The 20,613-nt window shown below is 40.7% G+C and overlaps 1 protein-coding gene and 1 pseudogene across 1 annotated transcript; both read right to left on the minus strand.

Moving 5' to 3' along the window:
• Positions 1 to 2,553: 2,553 nt before the first annotated feature.
• On the minus strand, positions 2,554 to 4,137 carry LOC146563025 (nuclear factor 7, brain-like). Its single transcript, XM_085293186.1, has one exon. It carries the CDS (start codon positions 4,016 to 4,018, stop codon positions 2,597 to 2,599), a length of 1,422 nt encoding a protein of 473 aa, XP_085149312.1. The 5' UTR covers positions 4,019 to 4,137; the 3' UTR covers positions 2,554 to 2,596.
• Positions 4,138 to 10,807: 6,670 nt separating this feature from the next.
• Positions 10,808 to 13,449, minus strand: LOC146563026 (E3 ubiquitin-protein ligase TRIM35-like; annotated as a pseudogene).
• Positions 13,450 to 20,613: the final 7,164 nt, after the last annotated feature.

A 20,613-nucleotide genomic window follows, 5' to 3' on the forward strand; every position in this document is an offset into this window, starting at 1 on the left:
GTATGGACATTGAGGCTGTGGACAGCTACAGGTACCTTGGTGTTCATCTGAACAATAGACTGGACTGGACTCATAACTCAGACGCCCTCTACAGGAAAGGGCAGAGCAGGCTGTACCTGCTGCGGAGACTCAGGTCGTTTGGGGTGGAGGGCCCACTCCTGAAGACCTTCTATGACTCTGTGGTGGCTTCTGCTATCTTTTATGGTGTGGTCTGCTGGGGCGGCAGCATCTCTGCTGGGGACAGGAAGAGACTGAACAGGGTGATCCGAAGGGCCAGCTCTGTTCTAGGATGCCCTCTGGACCCAGTGGAGGTGGTGAGTGACAGGAGAACGGCGGCTAAGCTGTCATCCCTGTTGGACAACGTCTCCCACCCCATGCAGCAGACTGTGACAGCACTGAGCAGCTCCTTCAGTGGGAGACTGCGGCACCCACGGTGTGGGACGGAGAGATTTCGCAGGTCTTTCCTCCCCACTGCTGTCAGACTCCACAACAAAGACTTTAACTGAACAAACACACACATCCACACATGTGCAATAACACTAAGTGCAATAATCTTTTCTGGCATCGTTGTATTTTTACTCAGTTGTATATAGCATTCGTATTCTATTTTTATCTTATTGTATATTTTTATTCTATTTTATTCTACTGTATATAGTATATTATTTTATTCTATTCTGTACAGCTGTGTACTGTATTTATTCTTATTGTATTCTAATTTTTGCGTCATAACTTTTGCACTGTCCACTTCCTGCTGTGACAAAACAAATTTCCCACGTGTGGGACTAATAAAGGTTATCTTATCTTATCTTATCTTATCTTATCTTATCAGAAGATCAAACTATCAGAGATGGCTGCCTGCTGCTAGTGGGGCAGAATTTGTTTTTAGCTTCTTCCCTGAATCTTCGCAGGCAGCTTAAACAGAAGCTATGATGGCATCTCAGAGACACAGGATCTCCGAAAGTCTCACAACAACATACATGGCAGCATGTCAGGAAAATTTGCTTTGCAGTCCTGTTTAGGCGTTAAATGTTTTTAAAGAAATATTATAAAATCTGACCTTCAGCTCACATCTCTGCAGCTTTGTTCATACAAACTATTTTCAGCTGTCGGTGTGTAAATATTTCTGTAGGATACGTCTGAATTTTATTTTACTCTTAAACAACATATGTTAGAGTTTATAAACATACAGGTGTGAGAATGTAAACGTTATCAACATTTGCATTTGATTTCTGTGAGGATCAGACCAAAGTGAGAATCAGTGACTCCATCAAAGCAAACTGCACAAGTCTTCTCTGATATGCAGTTTAAGAGAGCTGAGGTTACATGTGAATGTTTGTATTTACAAACCAACAGAAGTAAATGATCATTTATTCTAAGGAGTCAGTAAATGTTTACACAACAATCAAAGTGAAGTTTCATGTTAAATAAATCTGAACCAATGACTGAATGTGTCTGAAAGCTGATTTATAGTCAAACACAACAACAACAGAATCACTGAATTTGATTTATTTCACTTCACAGAGACATTTAGTGTTTTTCAATAATCAACTGAAATGAAGATGCTGCTGAAGTAAACATATTGTACAACCCCCGCCTTTGAACAGAGGCGGGGGTTTACGACACAAACTCTCTGCCATCTATAATCCAGTTTTGAGATCCCTTCCCAGACGCCTTAACGCCCACTCACATCCTGGGCCATCTGACCTCAGGAATTCGCATGATAAGGTGGGGCCAGGTTTCACAATGAACCCACCCGAAACTCTGGCTGATTGGAGCCCACACCCAGTTTCACACCTTGGCTCAGGCGATTAGAGGATCATCAGGGGGTCCTTTTGTCCCTCTGTGGGGGGTCACTCTCACTAGGTTTAATCTGGGACTCTCCACCATTTGACCTTAGAACTGAAGAAGCTTCTCGGATGAGAGGTGAAACGTCTTCAAGTAACGAAGTCCAGACGCTTTTCTTTGCAAGCTCCTTTGACTAAACATATTGTAATTTTATCTGTTTAAACATTTTTAACCTGCTGATGAGACAGTTTCAGAACTTAGAAGTCATTTCTCTGAATTTGGAAAACTGTAAAGTAGACGTGTTACTATAAAATGTTATTTAACTGAAAACAAGATGCTGATATTCAGGAAAATTAAGATCTTGTAGTTGTAAAGTTGACTCTTGCTGATATGACACAAGTTTAATCATTAATCCGTCTTTAAAGAAGTGTCACAGTTTACTGTTCACACTCAACAACTTTGAAAAGCAAGGAAATCATCATCGTTTAGATTTTAAAAGTTAAAAAAATATTTACATAAACAACACGAGAAATATTGTGAAAATATTAATTTAAAAGAAACAAAAATATTAAAAGCAAAGATCTCTTACAGAAACTCGAGTGGGTCAGATTTTCACATGAAAAAGTTCCTTTGGTTTCATTGAATCAATAAAATACAAAAAAACCTCATAATGAAGTTAGACAGTTTGATTAATAATTTCCCTAAAATTAAGCTGCTGGACTGAAAGACCCCCCCCCCCCCCCCCCCAAAAAAAAAAAAAAAAACCCAAGACAAAAAAATCCCCCATTTAAGATAAAGAATCACTTTACAATCAAATCTCAGTCTGACAGATTTTGATATCAGAGGTTTTGGCGTCTCCTGCTTTTCCAATATTAAAATATGGGAAGAGTTTCTCAGTGAAAGTGTGTCTGTGAGTGTAGATGTGAGTCATGTCTTTAGGTTCATAGAAGGACACCTCCCCCCTGTCATAGTCCAGCTGGACTCTGATCCTCTGGAGGCTCTTCTTCACTCTCACAGTCCGACCAACACCATTAGTGTATTTTCCACTGGCATACCATAAACACCAGATTCCATATTTTGGTGAAACAGAACGCTGTCCCCTCCTGTCAACTGACTCTTTAACTAAACCAACAATCCACCAAGGATGGTCTCCCACCTCCACCTCCCAGCTGTGTTTCCCTGAGCTGAAGCCCTCAGATCCAAAAACATCACTATACTTAGTGTTTCTCTCTGGATTATTAGGAAACTGCTGCCATGTGTCTCCAAATCTCACACTGGTCAGATCATCAGACAGATAGAGAACTGGGTTTGCAGTGTTTGGGTCCAGAATGACAGGACTGAAGTGGACCTTCTCCTTCATCTTCTCCCACACTCTGAAGGACAGGTTGCCCAGGTGTTTGGCCACATCTATCAGTGCTCCTGAGACCAGCTGTGGATCTGACACTGAGCTCTGGGCTCTGGCTCTGCTCTGAGTGTCTTTATAACTGCTGAGGAATGGCACGCTGTGTTTCTGCAGCTCTTCTTCAACAGCAGAGATGCTGTCTGACAGAGAGGAGATCTGCTCCTCAATCATCTTCATCTCTCTGTTGATAGTCCTCCCCTTCTGCTCCTCTTCCTCTCTCAGAGCTGCCAGTCTGGACTCCTCTTCCTCTTTCAGGAACTGCTGGAGCTTGTTGAACTCTGCTCTGATCTGCCTCTCTGTGGACAACAGCTGCTTCTTGGAGTGTTGAATCACCTCATTGTATGTTTCCTCCACTTGTTTGTATTTGTTCCTCTTGTCCTGCAGAGACTTTAAGTCAGATTTCAGCTGCTCCTTCAGGTCACTGACTGCTTCTTCTACAGGAACCACTTTGTGACTCTGGTGGAGAGAAAACTCACACACAGGACACACAGCTCTCTGCTCGTCCACACAGAACAGTTTAGGCTCTTCCTCATGTTTACTGCACACCACTGTTAATTTCTTCTCTCTCTTTTCTGTCTCAGATGATCCAGATTTCTGTCTCCCAGCAACTAAATCAGCAAGTTCTTTCAGTGTAAAGTTGACAATAGGATGATCCTTTGAAGATTTTCCTTTACAAATGGGACAGTTTTTGTTTTTAGTTTGTTCCCAGAATTTCTGCAGACAGCTTGAACAGAAGCTGTGGCTGCAGCTCAGAGACACAGGATCTCTGAAAGTCTCTGAACACACATGGCAGCTCACGAAATTTTCCAAAAGTCTGACTTTCTCAGCCATTTGATCTTAAAGTATTATTAACTCACCAAATTAGTGTCTCTTGAACTTTCTGATAAAAATCCTCCAAACGTGTGTTTTGCAGCAGAGATCTGACTCCCTGTAATGGCGTCTCAGCTCAGTTCAAAAGTGTCGGAATTTACTTTCATTTTCATGAATCACGATCACGTGTTAAACTGAAACACGCACATAACACTTGTGTCCGTCAGAGGGCGCTGTATGTGTCATTCAGATAGTTTTCAGTTTGTGCTCCTTAAAACGACACCAAAGTGAAAAATGTAGAAAATCTTGACTTCTCCTTTTAAAAAAAACGAAACCTAAATAGAACATAATAATGACACAAAGAAGGTGAAGCTGTGGTGTTTCAGAAGTTCATCACAGGGTTTAGATTGTCAACCTGCCAGACCTCTGCTCTCACACTCAAAACAAAGAAAAATTCTTGACCCTCATGAACATGAAGCAATAATTCTGAGTAAAATGCAGCTGAAATACATGAAATCAAAAGTTTATTTTTTCAAATAATACATCATTAAAATATGCTTGTTATAAACTAAATGTGTACCAGTGAAGTTAATTTTCTTTGACCAGATTCAATCAAAGATGACTGTATTACTGTAAACTGACGACATCCTGTAAGTAGTTCGAGTTCAGGGACACAGGATCTCTGAATGTCTCTGAACACGTTACAGTTCAGGAAAGTTTCTACACACATCAAATGCAACGTCTTTACAGCTTGTACCTTACAGTCCTTCAAAAAAGCAAAGTTCTTTTAGAGAATTCACCAAAGACGATATCTGCTTTTACTACCTGGGCTGTGGCCTCAAACCTGCATAAGAGTTTAGACCTTTAGACTCCAACTTTCAAGTTTGTCATGAACTGAAATGTGATGAGCTGACCAGTGTGAGAGATGGTTTGGGTCCATTATCCACAGCAGCAGTCATCAGGATGGAGGGATCCAATCAGGTTGTATAAACCGAATTAATAAAATATTCAGTTTTCTTTTTTTACAATCCTAACCTCGTTACTTTCACCAATTAAAATATTTTACGTAACGTGGAGCAACGTGAGGATGGTATACCGATTATTGGCCATGATTGTAGCATAACTATCCACACAAAACACAGGCTTTATTCAGACCATGACATGTGAATTAAAACAATAACTATGGTGTTATACTTGGTTAGAGTTGTAGGGACTCCCAAAAACTTCCTTGAGGTGACCGTTTTTGTGATTTGACACTATATAAAAAATGAATTGAACTGAATTCTCTCTCTCAGTAACTCAGAGACCAGTTTCCCATGAAAAATCTGTTTTCTGCATTATTCGCTTGTTTATTACGCACCAGTCTACAGTTGTGTTCAGTGCTTTTGTTTTTTCAAAATTGGCCTCTGACAAGAAACTTTCATTTCTGTTGTTCAATACTGAAGAAATATAAACTCTTACAAATTATGCCAAATTACAAAAATGTGTCTCTAATAAAACCTCTGTAACTTTGCTGGGCTTCACTTCAGCAACATCAGGTAATGTTCATATTTTGATTCATGGTGTTCTTGTGTTTTTGTTCAACTGCAGAATATTTTAAGAGTGTTGTGTGCTGTAGAAAGCCAGGCCAGGAAAATCTCCTTCATATTTTTCTGTGTTTTATCCTCAGTTACACCTTTGATAAAGTCTCGCAAGTGTCAGCTTTGTTTTAATACACAGATATAAAAATATGGATAAATGTACTGATACATGATCATAATTATAATATTTCTGACGGTTGGAGTCAAAATTGAATTGAGCTTGAATCGACTCAAATCGGGACCTCGTGAATCGGCATCGAATCAGCTATAGAAACAGAAATCGATACCCTGCCCTAGTGTGAACAGAGTGTTTGTGGTGGCCGGCTGGACAACAGAGCTACAATTGTTAAAAACACTGGGTTGTGTGTTGATGCCACTTTTGTGTGGTTTTGACCTTTTTGTAGAGCAGTGTCTGCTTTACACACGCTCTGACAGTTTCACGCTCTCGCAGGTAGCTCTCTGTGCTCGGAGAGACATCCTGCTCACGCGAGTAAATTTATTTTTATTTCTCTACAGGAACTTTGTGTTAAAGGGTCAACGCACCAAAAAGGGTTTTGATAAGATTTGATTGCTCGTGCAAGACAGAAACTAGTCAGGATGATTAATAATGAGCACAAGTTAAATGAGCTTATAACACTAAATTAGCTTTATTAGTCCTGCACAGAACAGACTGCTCTTGAATTCTCTTAAAGTCTCTTAAAGAAGTAAATTATGAAGATTTCTGATTCTTAAATAAAAAACTAAATCTTAAAGAAACAACCTAGCTGTGGGGTTTAGAACAAATGTAAGGATAAGTGTGAGCTACTTAACATCAACTGATCGTGTTGATGTTTTTCTGTTTTTATTAAAGATGGCTGCTTTTCATTTGAAACGTTTCTGGCTCTGGTCTCTTCACTGTGCTTTGCTCCATCACTCCTCTGAACCATGAACTAGTCCAGCAGCTTATATATCTATTTTACAGCAACATCAGTGCTACAACTGGTTCAAGAAAACAGTGTCAGCACAACAGGAGTATTTAAAAACCATCAGAATCAAATGTTCTTTTCTTCTAAGGAATCAATTAAATGTAAAAACAACAATAAAAGTAGAAACTTCTGTGATGAATGCATTTGAACTAGGGCTGTCTAAATTAACTCATTAATGCAGATTAATCCATCATCATGATTAATCTGATTAACATTTTTAACGCAGTTAACCCATCTGAAGAGCAGAATGACTCAAAATCCCTGGAATGTCTCTGTCAACACATTTCGGGCAGTTTGTCCAAGTAGAATCAAATGAGCAGTTGATCTGGTGACGGGCAGCTGAACCAACCAACTCAATATGCAAGATGACAAACAGCACGTTGGCCCTCTCAATGGGAAATCTGAGTATAAAAACAACAAGACTGAACAGTCGAGTGACATAAAGTATTATGCGCTTTGTGCAGGAAAGAATTTTGTTTTCTCCAAAGCACTTCCAGCTCAAAATATCACATTAACCCGAAGCATACGTTAGTCGGGGATGCTGCTAGCACTTTGTTGCCCAGCTTGCAACAAACCACTCACGAAGCATCGGGACTCAGTGAACCTACCTTGGACAAATTGACTGACACAATTGCCAAGTGGATTGCAACAAATTGCAGACCTATTAATATCGCCGAGGACATGGGCTTTACAAAGGTTTTGCAAGTTGCTTTGTAAAAAGCTCCAACAAGAAGCACAATAGTGTCAAAAATTCATGGGCTCTATGAAACTGAAAAGGAAAAAAAGCACGAGGGTTTAGCTGTAGCCAAACATGTCGCCCTGACAGGTGACTACTGGACTTCTGTGAGTAACAGTAACTATCTTGGTGTTACTGCATATCTACCTACTGCTGCATAGGAATTAAAGTCATTTGCATTGAGAATAATGAAGACAGAGGAGCGTCACTTTGCAGAGGCATGTGCTGAACATTTGTTAACAGTGGCACATGAGTGGGAAACTGAGGGAAAAATCACAACTGTAGACTGTTCTCAGTTGCAGGCAACATTGTAAAGAAGCGGTCAGCTCTCCTCTCGGACATTATCAACAAGTTAGTCTTAGTAACTGAGTTATTTGTTAACATGAATGTTCAAGATGTTCAATAAGCATGTTAAGTGCATATGTATTCCCTTTTTTCTTGAGTCTGTTTGCTCATGCAAAATGAAATGCGATTTATACTGACTAAAAATTTCAGGATGAATGGAACAGACTCGGGCGCAGACTGAGAAACACAGTTTAACTGAGCTTTATTAACCACACCGGGTGCTCTATATACACGAGGGGGGAAGGGTCCACAGGGTAGGGAAACACAAGGTCCTCACACCCGCTCCACTCTTCACGCTCCTCGCACACACAACTCCACGCTGAACAGCTCCACTCACACTCAGGGGTCCCGGGTCACAGCTCCGGGAAATCTACACACAAACACGAAAGTTACTCGTAGGCACGCACAAGAAATGATTGCTTTCTACAGAGCCAGTCAATACTAAGTAGAGTTACTCAATATTCCAGCGAGGAGTAGCTCAGCGCCCCTGCCTTATGAAGAGTCAGCAAACATTGTGAGGAATCATCGGTAATCAGCTGCAGGTGCGTCGGCCAAGGGCGGGAGAGCAGGAGAGAAGAGAGAGAGAGACAAAAATAAAACAAAAATACTTGCGGCCGCGCTGGGCTGGCCGGGCAGGCACAAGGACCATGACCAAAAATGAATGATATTTAATTGTGATTAATCAAAATTAATCCACAGCAATCCTGTGATTAATCTGATTACAAATTTGAATCGTTTGACATCACTAGTTTGAAATAAATAAAACTACATGCTGGGTTAAATGTCTGAAAGATGATTTTCAGGAAAAACAAACAAACAAGCAATAAAATCACTGCAGGTGCTGATGAGTAAAATATTAATCAACCATAGACAATATGTTTGCTAATAAGAAGAAAATAAAAAAACAACAACCAAATGTTTACGATAAAGCTTTGCCACTGTAACTTTTCCCTCATAAGAAAATGTTGACTTTATAATGAAATCTCAGTCTGACTTGATATCACAGGTTTTTGCATGTCTGCAGGGTAAAAAAAGATTCAATTGACAAAAAGAATAAATGAAGTTTTACTGACTTTTAATTAATCACTCATCTTTCTCTGATAATTATAGTAACTCAACATTTCTTAATAACTCCTGACAAAATATTTATTTAGACCCACTGTTTATGGAAATACAAGAAAAAGATGTTTTATTTGTCTATCTAAAATATTTACAGATGAACTCGGCTCAGTCTTAATGCTCTTTTTTACCTGGTAAGTCATTCCTAACATTTAACGATTTACATTTAAAAATGTAAGAAAGTGGAAATAAAATGTTTAAAAAACCGTTTTTCCGTAAATGAAAATACAAACTTTGTGTCCATGTTGTGAGTAAAAATAATATACGAATAAAACACCAATATTATAAAGTTGGAGTCACGTGTTGAGCTGAAAGACGAACATATTATTTGTGTCCACCAGAGGACGCTGTTAGTGTTCAGATAGTTTTCCAGTTTGTGCTTCATTCGAAAACATAAAAAGCCAAAACGTAAAAAATGTTCAGCTCTCCAGTTTTTATGCTAAACAGAATATAAAAAATGACACAAAGAAGATGAAGCTGTGGTGTTTCACAAGTTCACGTATCACAAGTCAGCTTGTTTTCAGATAGGCAGCTTTAACAGAAGTTGTGTTTGCTGCCAAGGTAAATAGTAAATGGCCTGTATTTGTATAGCGCTTTACTAGTCCCTAAGGACCCCAAAGCACTTTACACATCCAGTCATCCACCAATTCACACACACATTCACACACTGGTGATGGCAGCTACATTGTAGCCACAGCCACCCTGGGGCGCACTGACAGAGGCGCTTCATGCTTCAGGTGCTGCCCACTCAGCGCAGCATTAACACCACGGAAATACACGGGTACATCCGAAGACTCAAGACAGAAATCACTATGCATGTTCAGGACTTTCGGGTGTATGGAAAAATGTTTTCTTTTCTGATCAAGTCAGAAAGCTTTAATGAGCAGCTGGATGTGTCTCTCTTAAACTGGCTGGACACAGAAGACATCGAAATGCAGCTGATTGAACTAAAAAGCTCGACTACCTGACAAGTCTTAAGAACATTGCATTATTGACAGTATTTGGTTCTACATATTTGCGTGAGGAGATTTTCTCTCACACGAAGAGTGTTCTCAGCGCCTCCCATAGCAGTAGGAATACTAGACACTCAGGAACCTGTGTCTCTGAGTGGGAGACCAGAGATCACAGACAAGAGCAGTGTCTCCTTTACACCCACCCAGTTTCACGCTCTGGCGGGCAGCTCCCTGAGCTTGGAAAGAAATCCTGCTCACGCGAGTAAATTGACTTTTGACAGTTTGGAGGCGGAGCCCAAACGAGGACGGGGTCCTAATGTGAGTTACTCTGTGGCAGCGACAGAAATGCTGTTTTAAACTGTATTTGTTTACAATTTGAAAAATAAAGTTTGCTGAATTCATTGTTAACAGTTATTGTTTGCGTGCAGTGGTGGAAATACAGACAACTGTCACTGGATTATTTAATGCTGAAGAAATCTTTAAACCAGAGGATTCTAGTTCTGAAGCCTCTGCACTACAGTGACACCAGAGAGCAGAGACATTTTAACCAGTGGAGTTTTGGCCAGATTCTTTCCCCGCAGGAGAGCTTTGTGGGTGTTGGTCGAGGCCTGTACTGCCCTCTCTCCCCCTCTGAATGTGTGGTGGTTGCAGATGACACACAAGACTCAAACTTACAGACACTACAGCGACCACATCAGCAGCATCAGTTTGATTTGATCCTAAAGAGACAATTTTCTTTATCGCAGCAGGATTCTGGATTTGAGCTGATCAGACTGACACTGACCTGAGGTGAAAGTGAGATTAGACATTTTATTTGTTTATTTAAAATATTTACAGATGAACTTGGCTCAGTCTTAGTGTTCTGTTTATCTGTTAAGTGAAGTCATTTCTAACATTTAATGATTTACATTTAAAAATGGGATAAGTGTAAATGTTTACAGTGTAAACATTTTTACTAGAAAACAAAATATGAACTTTGTCTCCATCTTGTGTGTAAATATAATATACAAATAAAACATCACTATTATAAAGCTGCACCTTCATCTGAAATCTCTGCAGCTTTGTTCATTCAAACTATTTTCTGAGTTTGTAAACATACAGATTAGCTGTGAGAATGTAAAGTTTATCAATGATCACATTTGATTTCTGTCTGGGGTTAAATGTGAATGTTGGTCTGAAAAAAAGATTTAAAATGTAGCTGCTTAAAATAAATTCTTGATTTGATAAAATCTGCTGATTGTTTCAATAAAACAGCTTCAGTACAACAAGAATATTTACAAACTAATAGAAGCAAATAATCTTTTATTCTAAGGAGTCAGTTAAATGTAAACACAACAATCAAAGTGAGTTTCCATGTTAAATGAATCTGAACTAATGACTGTGTCTGAAAAGCTGATTTACTGTCAAACACAACAACAACAGAATCACTGAATTTATTTATTTCACTTCACAGAAACATTTTGTGATCTCAATAATCAAAGAGAGCAGTTAAAGAATAACATTGAAGTACAAATCAAAGGTAGGTGATTCACTGAAACACTGAGGCTGAGAGTGAAGTTTGACAATCAAATTAAAACCTAATTATGAAACATGAGAAGATCCAGAAATCTTTCAAACTGTGAGAGATGTCAGCTTCTGATTAAGGTTAAAAACAACACAAGAAATAACATTTTTAATGAAATCAATCAAGTGTAGTTACACTGCTGAGACAGCGTCACAACTTAGAAGTCATTTGTTTGAATTTAGAAAACTTTAAAGAAGACGTGTTACTTTCAAATGTTATTTAACTGAAAACAAGATGCTGATAATCAGGACATTTAAATCTTGTAGTTGTAAAGTTGACTCTTGCTGATGTTTAATCATGAATCCTTCTTTTAAGAAGTGTCACAGTTTGCTGTTCACACTCAACAACTTTGAAAAGCAAAGAAATCATCATTTAGATTTTAAAATTATCAAAAATATTTACATGAACAACATGAGAAATATTCTGAAAATATTAATTTAAAAGAAACAAGAAAAAAATGTAAAAGTTTCTGACAGAAACTCGAGTGGGTCACAAGATTTTCACATGAAAAAGTTGCTTTAGTTTCATTGAATTGCTAATAGTTCCACTAGATCAACAAAATGAAATAAAACCTGATAATGAAGTTAGACAGTGTGATGAATAATTTCCCTAAAATTAACCCTGTTGCTGTACTGAAAAAACAGTTAAAATAAAGAATCACTTTACAATCAAATCTCAGTCTGACAGATTTTGATATCAGAGGTTTTGGCGTCTCCTGCCTTTCCAATATTAAAATATGGGAAGAGTTTCTCAGTGAAAGTGTGTCTGTGAGTGTAGATGTGAGTCATGTCTTCAGGGTCATAGAAGGACACCGCCCCCCTGTCATAGTCCAGCTGGACTCTGATCCTCTGGAGACTCTTCTTCACTGTCACAGTCTGACCAACACCATTAGTGTATTTTCCACTGCCATGACTTAAACACCAGATTCCACATCTTGGTGAAATAAAACACTGTCCCTTCCTGTCAGCTGACTCTTTAACTAAACCCACAGCCCAGTCAGGATGGTCTCCCACCTCCACCTCCCAGCTGTGTTTCCCTGAGCTGAAGCCCTCAGAGCCAAAAACAAAAGAATACATTGTGTTTCTCTCTGGATTATCAGGAAGCTGCTGTTTTGTGTCTCCATGTCTCACACTGGTCAGATCATCAGACAGATAGAGCCAGTGGTTTGCAGTGTTTGGGTCCAGAATGACAGGACTGAAGTGGACCTTCTCCTTCATCTTCTCCCACACTCTGAAGGACAGGTTGCCCAGGTGTTTGGCCACATCTATCAGTGCTCCTGAGACCAGCTGTGGATCTGACACTGAGCTCTGGGCTCTGGCTCTTCTCTGAGTGTCTTTATAACTGCTGAGGAATGGCACGCTGTGTTTCTGCAGCTCTTCTTCAACAGCAGAGATGCTGTCTGACAGAGAGGAGATCTGCTCCTCAATCATCTTCATCTCTCTGCTGATAATCCTCCCCTTCTGCTCCTCTTCCTCTCTCAGAGCTGCCAGTCTGGACTCCTCTTCCTCTTTCAGGAACTGCTGGAGCTTGTTGAACTCTGCTCTGATCTGCCTCTCTGTGGACAACAGCTGCTTCTTGGAGTGTTGAATCATTTCATTGTAAGTTTCCTCCACTTGTTTGTATTTGTTCCTCTTGTCCTGCAGAGACTTTAAGTCAGATTTCAGCTGCTCCTTCAGGTCACTGACTGCTTCTTCTACAGGAACCACTTTGTGACTGTGGTGGAGAGAAAAGTCACACACAGGACACACAGCTCTCTGCTCGTCCACACAGAACAGTTTAGGCACTTCCTCATGTTTACTGCTGTTGATTTTTTCTTTTCTTTTTCTGCCCCAGATGATCCAGATTTCTTTGTGTCAGTAAATGAATCAGCAAGTTCTTTCAGTGTATAGTTCACATGAGGAAATTCCTTTGAAGATATCTTTTCACAAACTGGACAGTTTTTGTTTTTAGTTTGTTCCCAGAATTTCTGCAGGCAGCTTGAACAGAAGCTGTGGTTGCAGCTCAGAGACACAGGATCTCTGAAAGTCTCTGAACACACATGGCAGCTCAGGAAATTTTCAACAAGTCCGAGTTTGTCAGCCATTTAATCTTCAAGTATTATTAACTCACCAAATTAGTGTCTCTTGAACTTTCTGATTAAAATCTTCCAAACGTGTGTTTTTCAGCAGAGATCTGACTCCCTGTAATGACGTCTCAGCTCAGTTCAAAAGTGTCGGAATTTACTTTCATTTTCATGAATCACGTGTTAAACTGAAACACGCACTTGTGTCCATCAGAGGGCGCTGTCTGTGTCATTCAGATAGTTTTCAGTTTATGCTCCTTAAAACGACAGCAAAGTGAAAAATGTAAAAAATCTTGACTTGACGAAACCTAAATAGAACATAAAAATGACACAAAGGAGGTGAAGCTGTGGTGTTTCAGAAGTTCATCACAGGGTTTAGATTGTAAACCTGCCAGACCTCTGCTCTCACACTTGAAACAAAGAAAAATTCGTGACCCTCATGAACATGAAGCAATAATTTAGAATAAAATGCAGCTGAAATACATAAAATCAAAGGTTTATTTTCTCAAATAATACATCATTAAAATATGTTTGTTATAAACTAAATGTAGTGAAGTTAATTTTCTTTGACCAGATTCAATCAAAGATGACTGTATTACTGTAAACTGAAGACATCCTGTAAGTAGTTCGAGTTCAGGGACACAGGATCTCTGAATGTCTCTGAACACGTTACAGTTCAGGAAAGTTTCTACACTCATCAAATGTCACGTCTGTACTGTAAATGACCTCATTAATATTTTGTAAAGTGTTTTGTAAACTTGTGAGTGGCTATTATTGTTTTGGTAGCTCTCGTGACTTTAATAGCAACGCCATAAACGACACTGGGACAGCTCTGTCTTAACGTGGCGACTCCGTTTATTGCCAAACTGCAACATACAATACACACGGCACAACCACCAGAGGGTGCTGCATGAACCATTGAATTAGTCCTTACCATAACATCCCCCTTTCTGAGTACATTATAACCATAATGTTTCCTGTGCTAATCCACATTTATGTCAACACTACATTCACTGCAACTTAACTTGTAGCCGAATATTTCAATGCTGTTACATTAACTTTTATTCTGTAACGGACATTTATTGTTTCCACTTTACAACAATTATTTTATTTAACTGTGTAAACTTATCCAACTATGAAGGTGGGGTAGACTTCCCAATCCTTCCGCTGAGTGAGGGGATTATTCTGCCCCTGGCTGGTCACTCAGGTGTTCGAGAGTACCTACTACCTACTTCAAAGTCTTTAAGGTATCTCGGTGGGTTTCTGTCTCTGGTGGGATATCTTTTTTCAGTAATCCAGTCATTCGGTGGTGTAAGACACTGCTGTGCCTGGTTCGAAACCGGGCTGCTGCTGTCTTCTGGTATGACAGGGGTTTGCTGTTCTGTCGGTTCCGTCTTGGTCTCCTTTAGTGTGATGAGATGGCTCCTGTTTCGACGTAGAAGTCCTCTCGGGGTCTCAACAAGGTAAGAACGCGGCGTCTCTGCTCTGCCTGATATAGTTCCATTTGTTTTCATGTCTGTGATCCAAACTTGATCTCCTGGGTGTAGTCCAGTGAGGTCTTGTGCTCTGTGTCTGTTGTTGAACCATTTCCACTGTTTTTCTCTCTCCTTCCCTTCTCTCTCTCTCAGTTTAGTGATGTTTGTCCAGCCTGGGTTGAGGCAGGATGGAAGTATGGGAACTGTGGTACGAAGTTTCCTCCCCATCAGAAGCTCTGCAGGGCTATGTCCATTGCCAAGTGGTGTGGCGCGATATGCCATGAGAGCAAGATATGGGCTCTTTACTGTTCTCACTGCTCTTTCAGCCTCACCATTGCTCTGAGGGAATCTCGGGCTGGAAGTGGTGTGGGCAAAGCCCCACTCTGAAGCAAACTTTTGGAAGTGTTCTGAGGAGAATTGTGGACCATTATCCGACCTTAACTCTGTTGGAATGCCGTGGCGTGCGAATATGGACTCAATCACTGCTGCTGATGTGGTAGAGGACAGCTTAGCTATTTCTATGTATCGTGAGAAATAGTCCACTGCAACCAAATACTGGCTGTTACTCCACTCAAAAAGATCAGCACCAACTAACTCCCACGGCCGTGTAGGAAACTCAGTTGGCATGAGTGTTTCTCTGGGTTGCTGTCTCACCTTTGCATACGTCTCACATTCTGCTACCAGCTGTTGTAGTTGAGAGCTCAGTCCTGGCCACCATACCGACTGCTTGGCTCGTTCCCTGGACTTTACAATGCCCTGGTGACCTGTGTGCAGTCGTGTCAAAACATCTTTTTGTAATATTTTTGGAATAACTATACGCATACCTTTTAAGAGAAGTTCATTTTCAACAGTCAGGTCCCCTGCATGCTGGTGGTATGGGAAACATGGACCTGGTATTTTGAGTTTGTCCGGCCAGCCATTCTTGCAGTAGAGTTTGATTTGTTTTAGTGTTTCGTCTTTGTCTTGCTGCTCTCTTATTTGTTGTAGTCTCTCCTCTGTTGCAGGAAGACCTGAAATCACCTGATGTGCATACAGGTTCATTTCGTCTCTTAATGTCTCGTCACAAACAGTTTCTGGTGCTCTGGACAGCACGTCTGCAGTTGCGATATGTTTGCCTGGGACATGTGAGATGGTGAAAGAGTACCGCATTAATCTCATTCTCAGTCTTTGTACTCGTGGTGGCAGTTCGTCTAAGTTCTTGGAGCCCAAAAGTGGTACTAAAGGCTTGTGATCTGTCTCAACATGGAACTCAATGCCTATAAGAAAATCAGAGAATCGCTCACATGCCCAGGTTATGGCTAACGCTTCCTTCTCTATTTGAGCGTACCTCTGTTCCGTGGGGGTTAATGCTCTTGAAGCGAAGGCCACTGGTTTGGTTGCGTCATCCTCTTGTTTCTGAAGCAGCACCGCTCCTAGTCCATAGGAGGATGCATCAGCTGATACTGTCGTTTGTGCTTTGGGGTTGTAGAGTGCCAAGTTCGGTGGTTTACTCAGTTCTGCCTTAATGTTGTCAAACGCTGTTTGTTGAGCCTCACTCCAACACCACATGTTTTTGGTACTGAGTAGTTCTCTCAACGGCTGTGTTTTCTCTGCTAAGTGGGGAAGGTACTTGCCTAGATGATTAACCATTCCAAGGAATCATCTCACTCCACCCACGTCCGTGGGCGCTTCCATGTTGCTGACTGCTTTCACTTTCTCCGGGTCTGCTTTGACTCCTGCAGCATCGATGATCTGTCCGAGGAACTTGATTGATGTCTTTGCAAACTCACATTTCTCGCTTTTCAATGTCAAGCCTGCTTTTGTGAGCCGTTCCAGGACTGCGATCAGTCTCTCGTCGTGCTGGGTTTGTGTGTCAGCATAAACCAGAATGTCATCCATCTGGCAGACGACTCCTTCCAGCCCCTCCAAAAGCTGAGACATTCGTTTTTGGAAGTGTTCGGGGGCCGAAGATATGCCAAAGCAAAGTCTATTAAAACAGAATCTTCCGAATAGCGTGATGAAGGTTGTGAGAAGAGCTGACTGTTTGGACAAAGGTATTTGCCAAAACCCTGAATTAGCGTCGAGTTTCGAGAACACTTTCGCGCCCTCTAGTTGACCTAGAGTGTGCTCAACTGATGGCAACATGTGTCTTTCTCTTTTCACTGAGTTATTCAGTTTGGTCAAGTCCACGCACACGCGCACTTCTTCTCTGTTTGGTTTAGGTACTGGAACCATTCCTGCACACCAGTCGGTAGGCTGCTCTACTCTGGAGATGACACCTAACTCTTCCATACGAGCCAGTTCTCTTTTGACTTTGGGTAACAGGGGAAGCGGGACTCTTCTTGGAGTTGACAGGGCAAACGGTTGGGCGTCTGCTTTAAGCTCAATTTTGTATTCCCCCGCCATCCGGCCTAACCCACTGAATAGTGTTGGAAACTGCTGCTTCACTGTTTCTACTGAAGTGAGTGACACAGTTTCTATTCTAGCCACTAACCCGAGTGCTACACTCGCTATGCGGCTTAGTAATCCTTGTGTCAGGTCTGCTACTACATACACAGGCTGTACTGTAGCTTTGCTTGGAGTGCTCAAGTTAGCAGTAAATTTCCCTCTAACTGTTAATGGAGACATTCCCACCCCATATAGTTTCAGATCTGTGGGTTGCAGCTGCGGTTTTTGTGCTAGAGTGTTGTACTCTTTTTCAGGCAAGACGGTTACGTCCGCTCCTGTATCAATTTTTAGCCAGCAGTCTGCATTGTTAACTTTTACTTTAGTCAACCACGCATCCTCTGTTCTATCTGAGGCTACTGTTCCCAGAAATGCTATTTCTCTTTCTTCTCTGTTACCACCCGCTGCACGTATTTCTCCCACTGCCCCAGACCTACATACTCTTGCGTAGTGACCTTTCTTTTTGCACTGATTGCAGAGTACCTCTCTGGCTGGGCACTGGTGTTTGCTGTGAAAGGGTGTCTTTCCACATCGGTTGCATTGGCTTTTCACATTCCTCTCCGTGGTTTGTGGTAAAGTCTTTCGTGGTTTGAAGTGTTTCTTTTTTGCTTTAACGATGTCCACGTTGCAAAGATTCTCCTGCTTGAAGTTGTTTTTAAGAAGATCCTGTTGTTTCTTAACAAGTTCACTTTGGCGAATCCGTATCACTGCTTTTTCTAATGTGAGCTCCGCATCCATTTGTAGTTGCTCCGAGAGTCTCTTGTCTCTTATTCCGACAACGAGTCTGTCTCTTATCATTTCACTGTGCAGCTGCCCGTAGCCGCAATGCTCTGCCAAGGCGTATAGAGATGTAATAAACCCGTCTGCGGTTTCGCCTGCTTCTTGCTGCCTTTGGTTGAATTTTGCTCGTTCAAAGATAACGTTTCTTCTGACTACAAAGTGTGCCTCAAGTTTGTCTTTGAGAATGTGGTACTCACTCGCCTCCTCGTCGTTTAGGTTCAGTGAAGTGATCACATCTTCCGCTTCGTCACCCATTGTATATATCAGAGTGTTAACCTGGTTTTCGTCCGATTGTAGCTCGAGTCCGGATGCTATCCTGAACCTGTCGAAGCGTCGGATCCATTTCGGCCACTCTTCCGGCTTTGAAAAATCAAACTTCGACGGCGGTGATACTTGAAAGGCTGCTGGTGCGGCTGCCATGCTGCTAGTCGTGAGATGCTAGTTAGCGCTTCTTGCTAATTTGTTAGCTTAGCTCTTACTGTGGCTGTTATTGCAACCTTGCAGGGCGAGTTCTCTCCGGTGAGGAAGTTTCCGTGTTCCGTTATGTTCTTCTTCTCTCCCGAGCACTTCTGACATCATGTTTTGGTAGCTCTCGTGACTTTAATAGCAACGCCATAAACGACACTGGGAGAGCTCTGTCTTAACGTGGCGACTCCGTTTATTGCCAAACTGCAACATACAATACACACGGCACAACCACCAGAGGGTGCTGCATGAACCATTGAATTAGTCCTTACCATAACAATTATATTGTTGCTTGGACCCAGCGGATGCTTTTATTTTGAAAGTCACAGAGCGACAAGGTGCCGTAAATCAAGTGGCGTAAACCATATAGCAAACCATATAGCAGAAGCGTGAGTTTAATACACAGAGAGAAGGTGTGCTCAATGGTTAATGGACGAGAATATGAGAAAACTGCTATTAAGGTGCAATCCTGAGTTGTAAGCAGTTCCTTAGCACCTGGTTGATGAGGGAACAAGGTTTGTAACAAAGTTTGTCCTGTGGATATGTACTTTGTTGTTTTACGGAGCATATAGTTGCTGACCTCTACTAAGCATAAAGGCTAAGTTTTCACCCGCTAGAGGGTGCTAACATACCTCGTCAGGTTTAGGCAGCGATGCAACGATTTCACTGTTATATGCAATAATTTACAAGTTTTAGTGTTATGTGTTATGTAAGGTAAAGATAATTACTTTGTGATTAATGAATAACTCAAAAGGTTAAAGGTAACACACTGTTTGATTTACTAATAGTCTTTTATTCTGTATGTTGTAGCTCTTACGGTGTGTTCACATACACGGCTGTTTAATAAAAGGATTGTGAACCATCAGTTTGAGAGACCATCTTTTCAACCGGGGATGCTACATTTACAGCTTGTACCTTACAGTCCTTCAAGAAAGCAAAGTTATTTTAGAGAGGTCACATGTTGTCATGGTGTTCTAGTTAATTAATAACCACCAAACACAATATCTGCTTTTACTACCTGGGCCTCAAACCTGCATAAGAGTTTAGACCTGCAGACTCCAACTTTCAAGTTTGTCATGAACTGAAATGTGATGAGAGGGTGATGTCACCAAAATAATAAATACAAAATAAAGAGAAGAATCACAGTGGACACTGAGAAACCAGAAATGCTAATAATGCAAAAATAAACAAACTGATATAAACTTGTTCATATGACATTAAACTGTGACAACACAGAAGAATTCAGTCACATGTCACAAATCAGATTCTGGTCAAAGTCATGTTTAAGGTACTACTGCCTTGAAGTTGTCAATCACATCCACTTTTTTGTATGAAACAGAACACCGTAGAGCTTTTATAAATGCATTAAATGAGTCCATGACAAGACAATAAATACTTTAGTTATTCCAGAAGTTGGGAAATTACTGTGTTAAAGCAGCCAATTTCATGTCCAGGGTCTCTCTAATGGTGTGAGGTCTGGCAGGTGTCTAGTCACAAAATACATTTAACAAGTATTTTGATCATTCACTTAAAGAAGCAGCAGCGCTCTTAAGACTTCTGTGACTGATGAAGTCAGACAGAGTTTGTGTGAGTTAGGCTGTTGTTGTTAGACTGCACAATAAATGCACAAAGTCACATATAACAGTGTTAGGCCAATGATGATATTTTAATATTCTTCATATAAATGAATGTATGAAACAGTGCATTAGCTTATGATTAATAAAAACATATTCAAAACCACAATTGTTTAATTCTGGAGAGATCACTAAATGGCAGCAATAAATACTTGATTAAATAGGCTGATGCTAGTACTGGTTACCTTGTGTAGTGGGGTGTAAGTAAACTGTGTTAATTTGAATTAGCATTAGGAGACTTATACGGTAATTTTTAGACAAGCCTAAACTGATGATGATGCAGCCCATCAGCTTTGATGTTGAGGATTTAAGTATTTGGGAGTACTGCTAGACTCAAAATTACCCTTTAAAAAACACGTTTAAAAAGTAGTGAGAACTGTAAACGTTAATATACGGAACTTCAGACATATCCGCACATCGGACAAAGCAGTGATTCCTGCACTCTATGTTACTGGCTCATATTGAATACTGTATTACAAGTTGGTCCTTTACCAGTCTTGTTGCTATTGGGCCA

Source organism: Mchenga conophoros, linkage group LG12, assembly GCF_057382185.1.
Source record: "Mchenga conophoros isolate Kocher_MC1m ecotype Shallow Benthic linkage group LG12, M_conophoros_male_GT1.1, whole genome shotgun sequence".
NCBI lineage: Eukaryota > Metazoa > Chordata > Actinopteri > Cichliformes > Cichlidae > Mchenga > Mchenga conophoros.

Excerpts from the sequence above, each read along its gene's own strand:
- LOC146563025 (XM_085293186.1), bottom strand. The coding sequence starts at position 4,018 with ATGGCTGAGAAAGTCAGACTTTTGGAAAATTTCGTGAGCTGCCATGTG.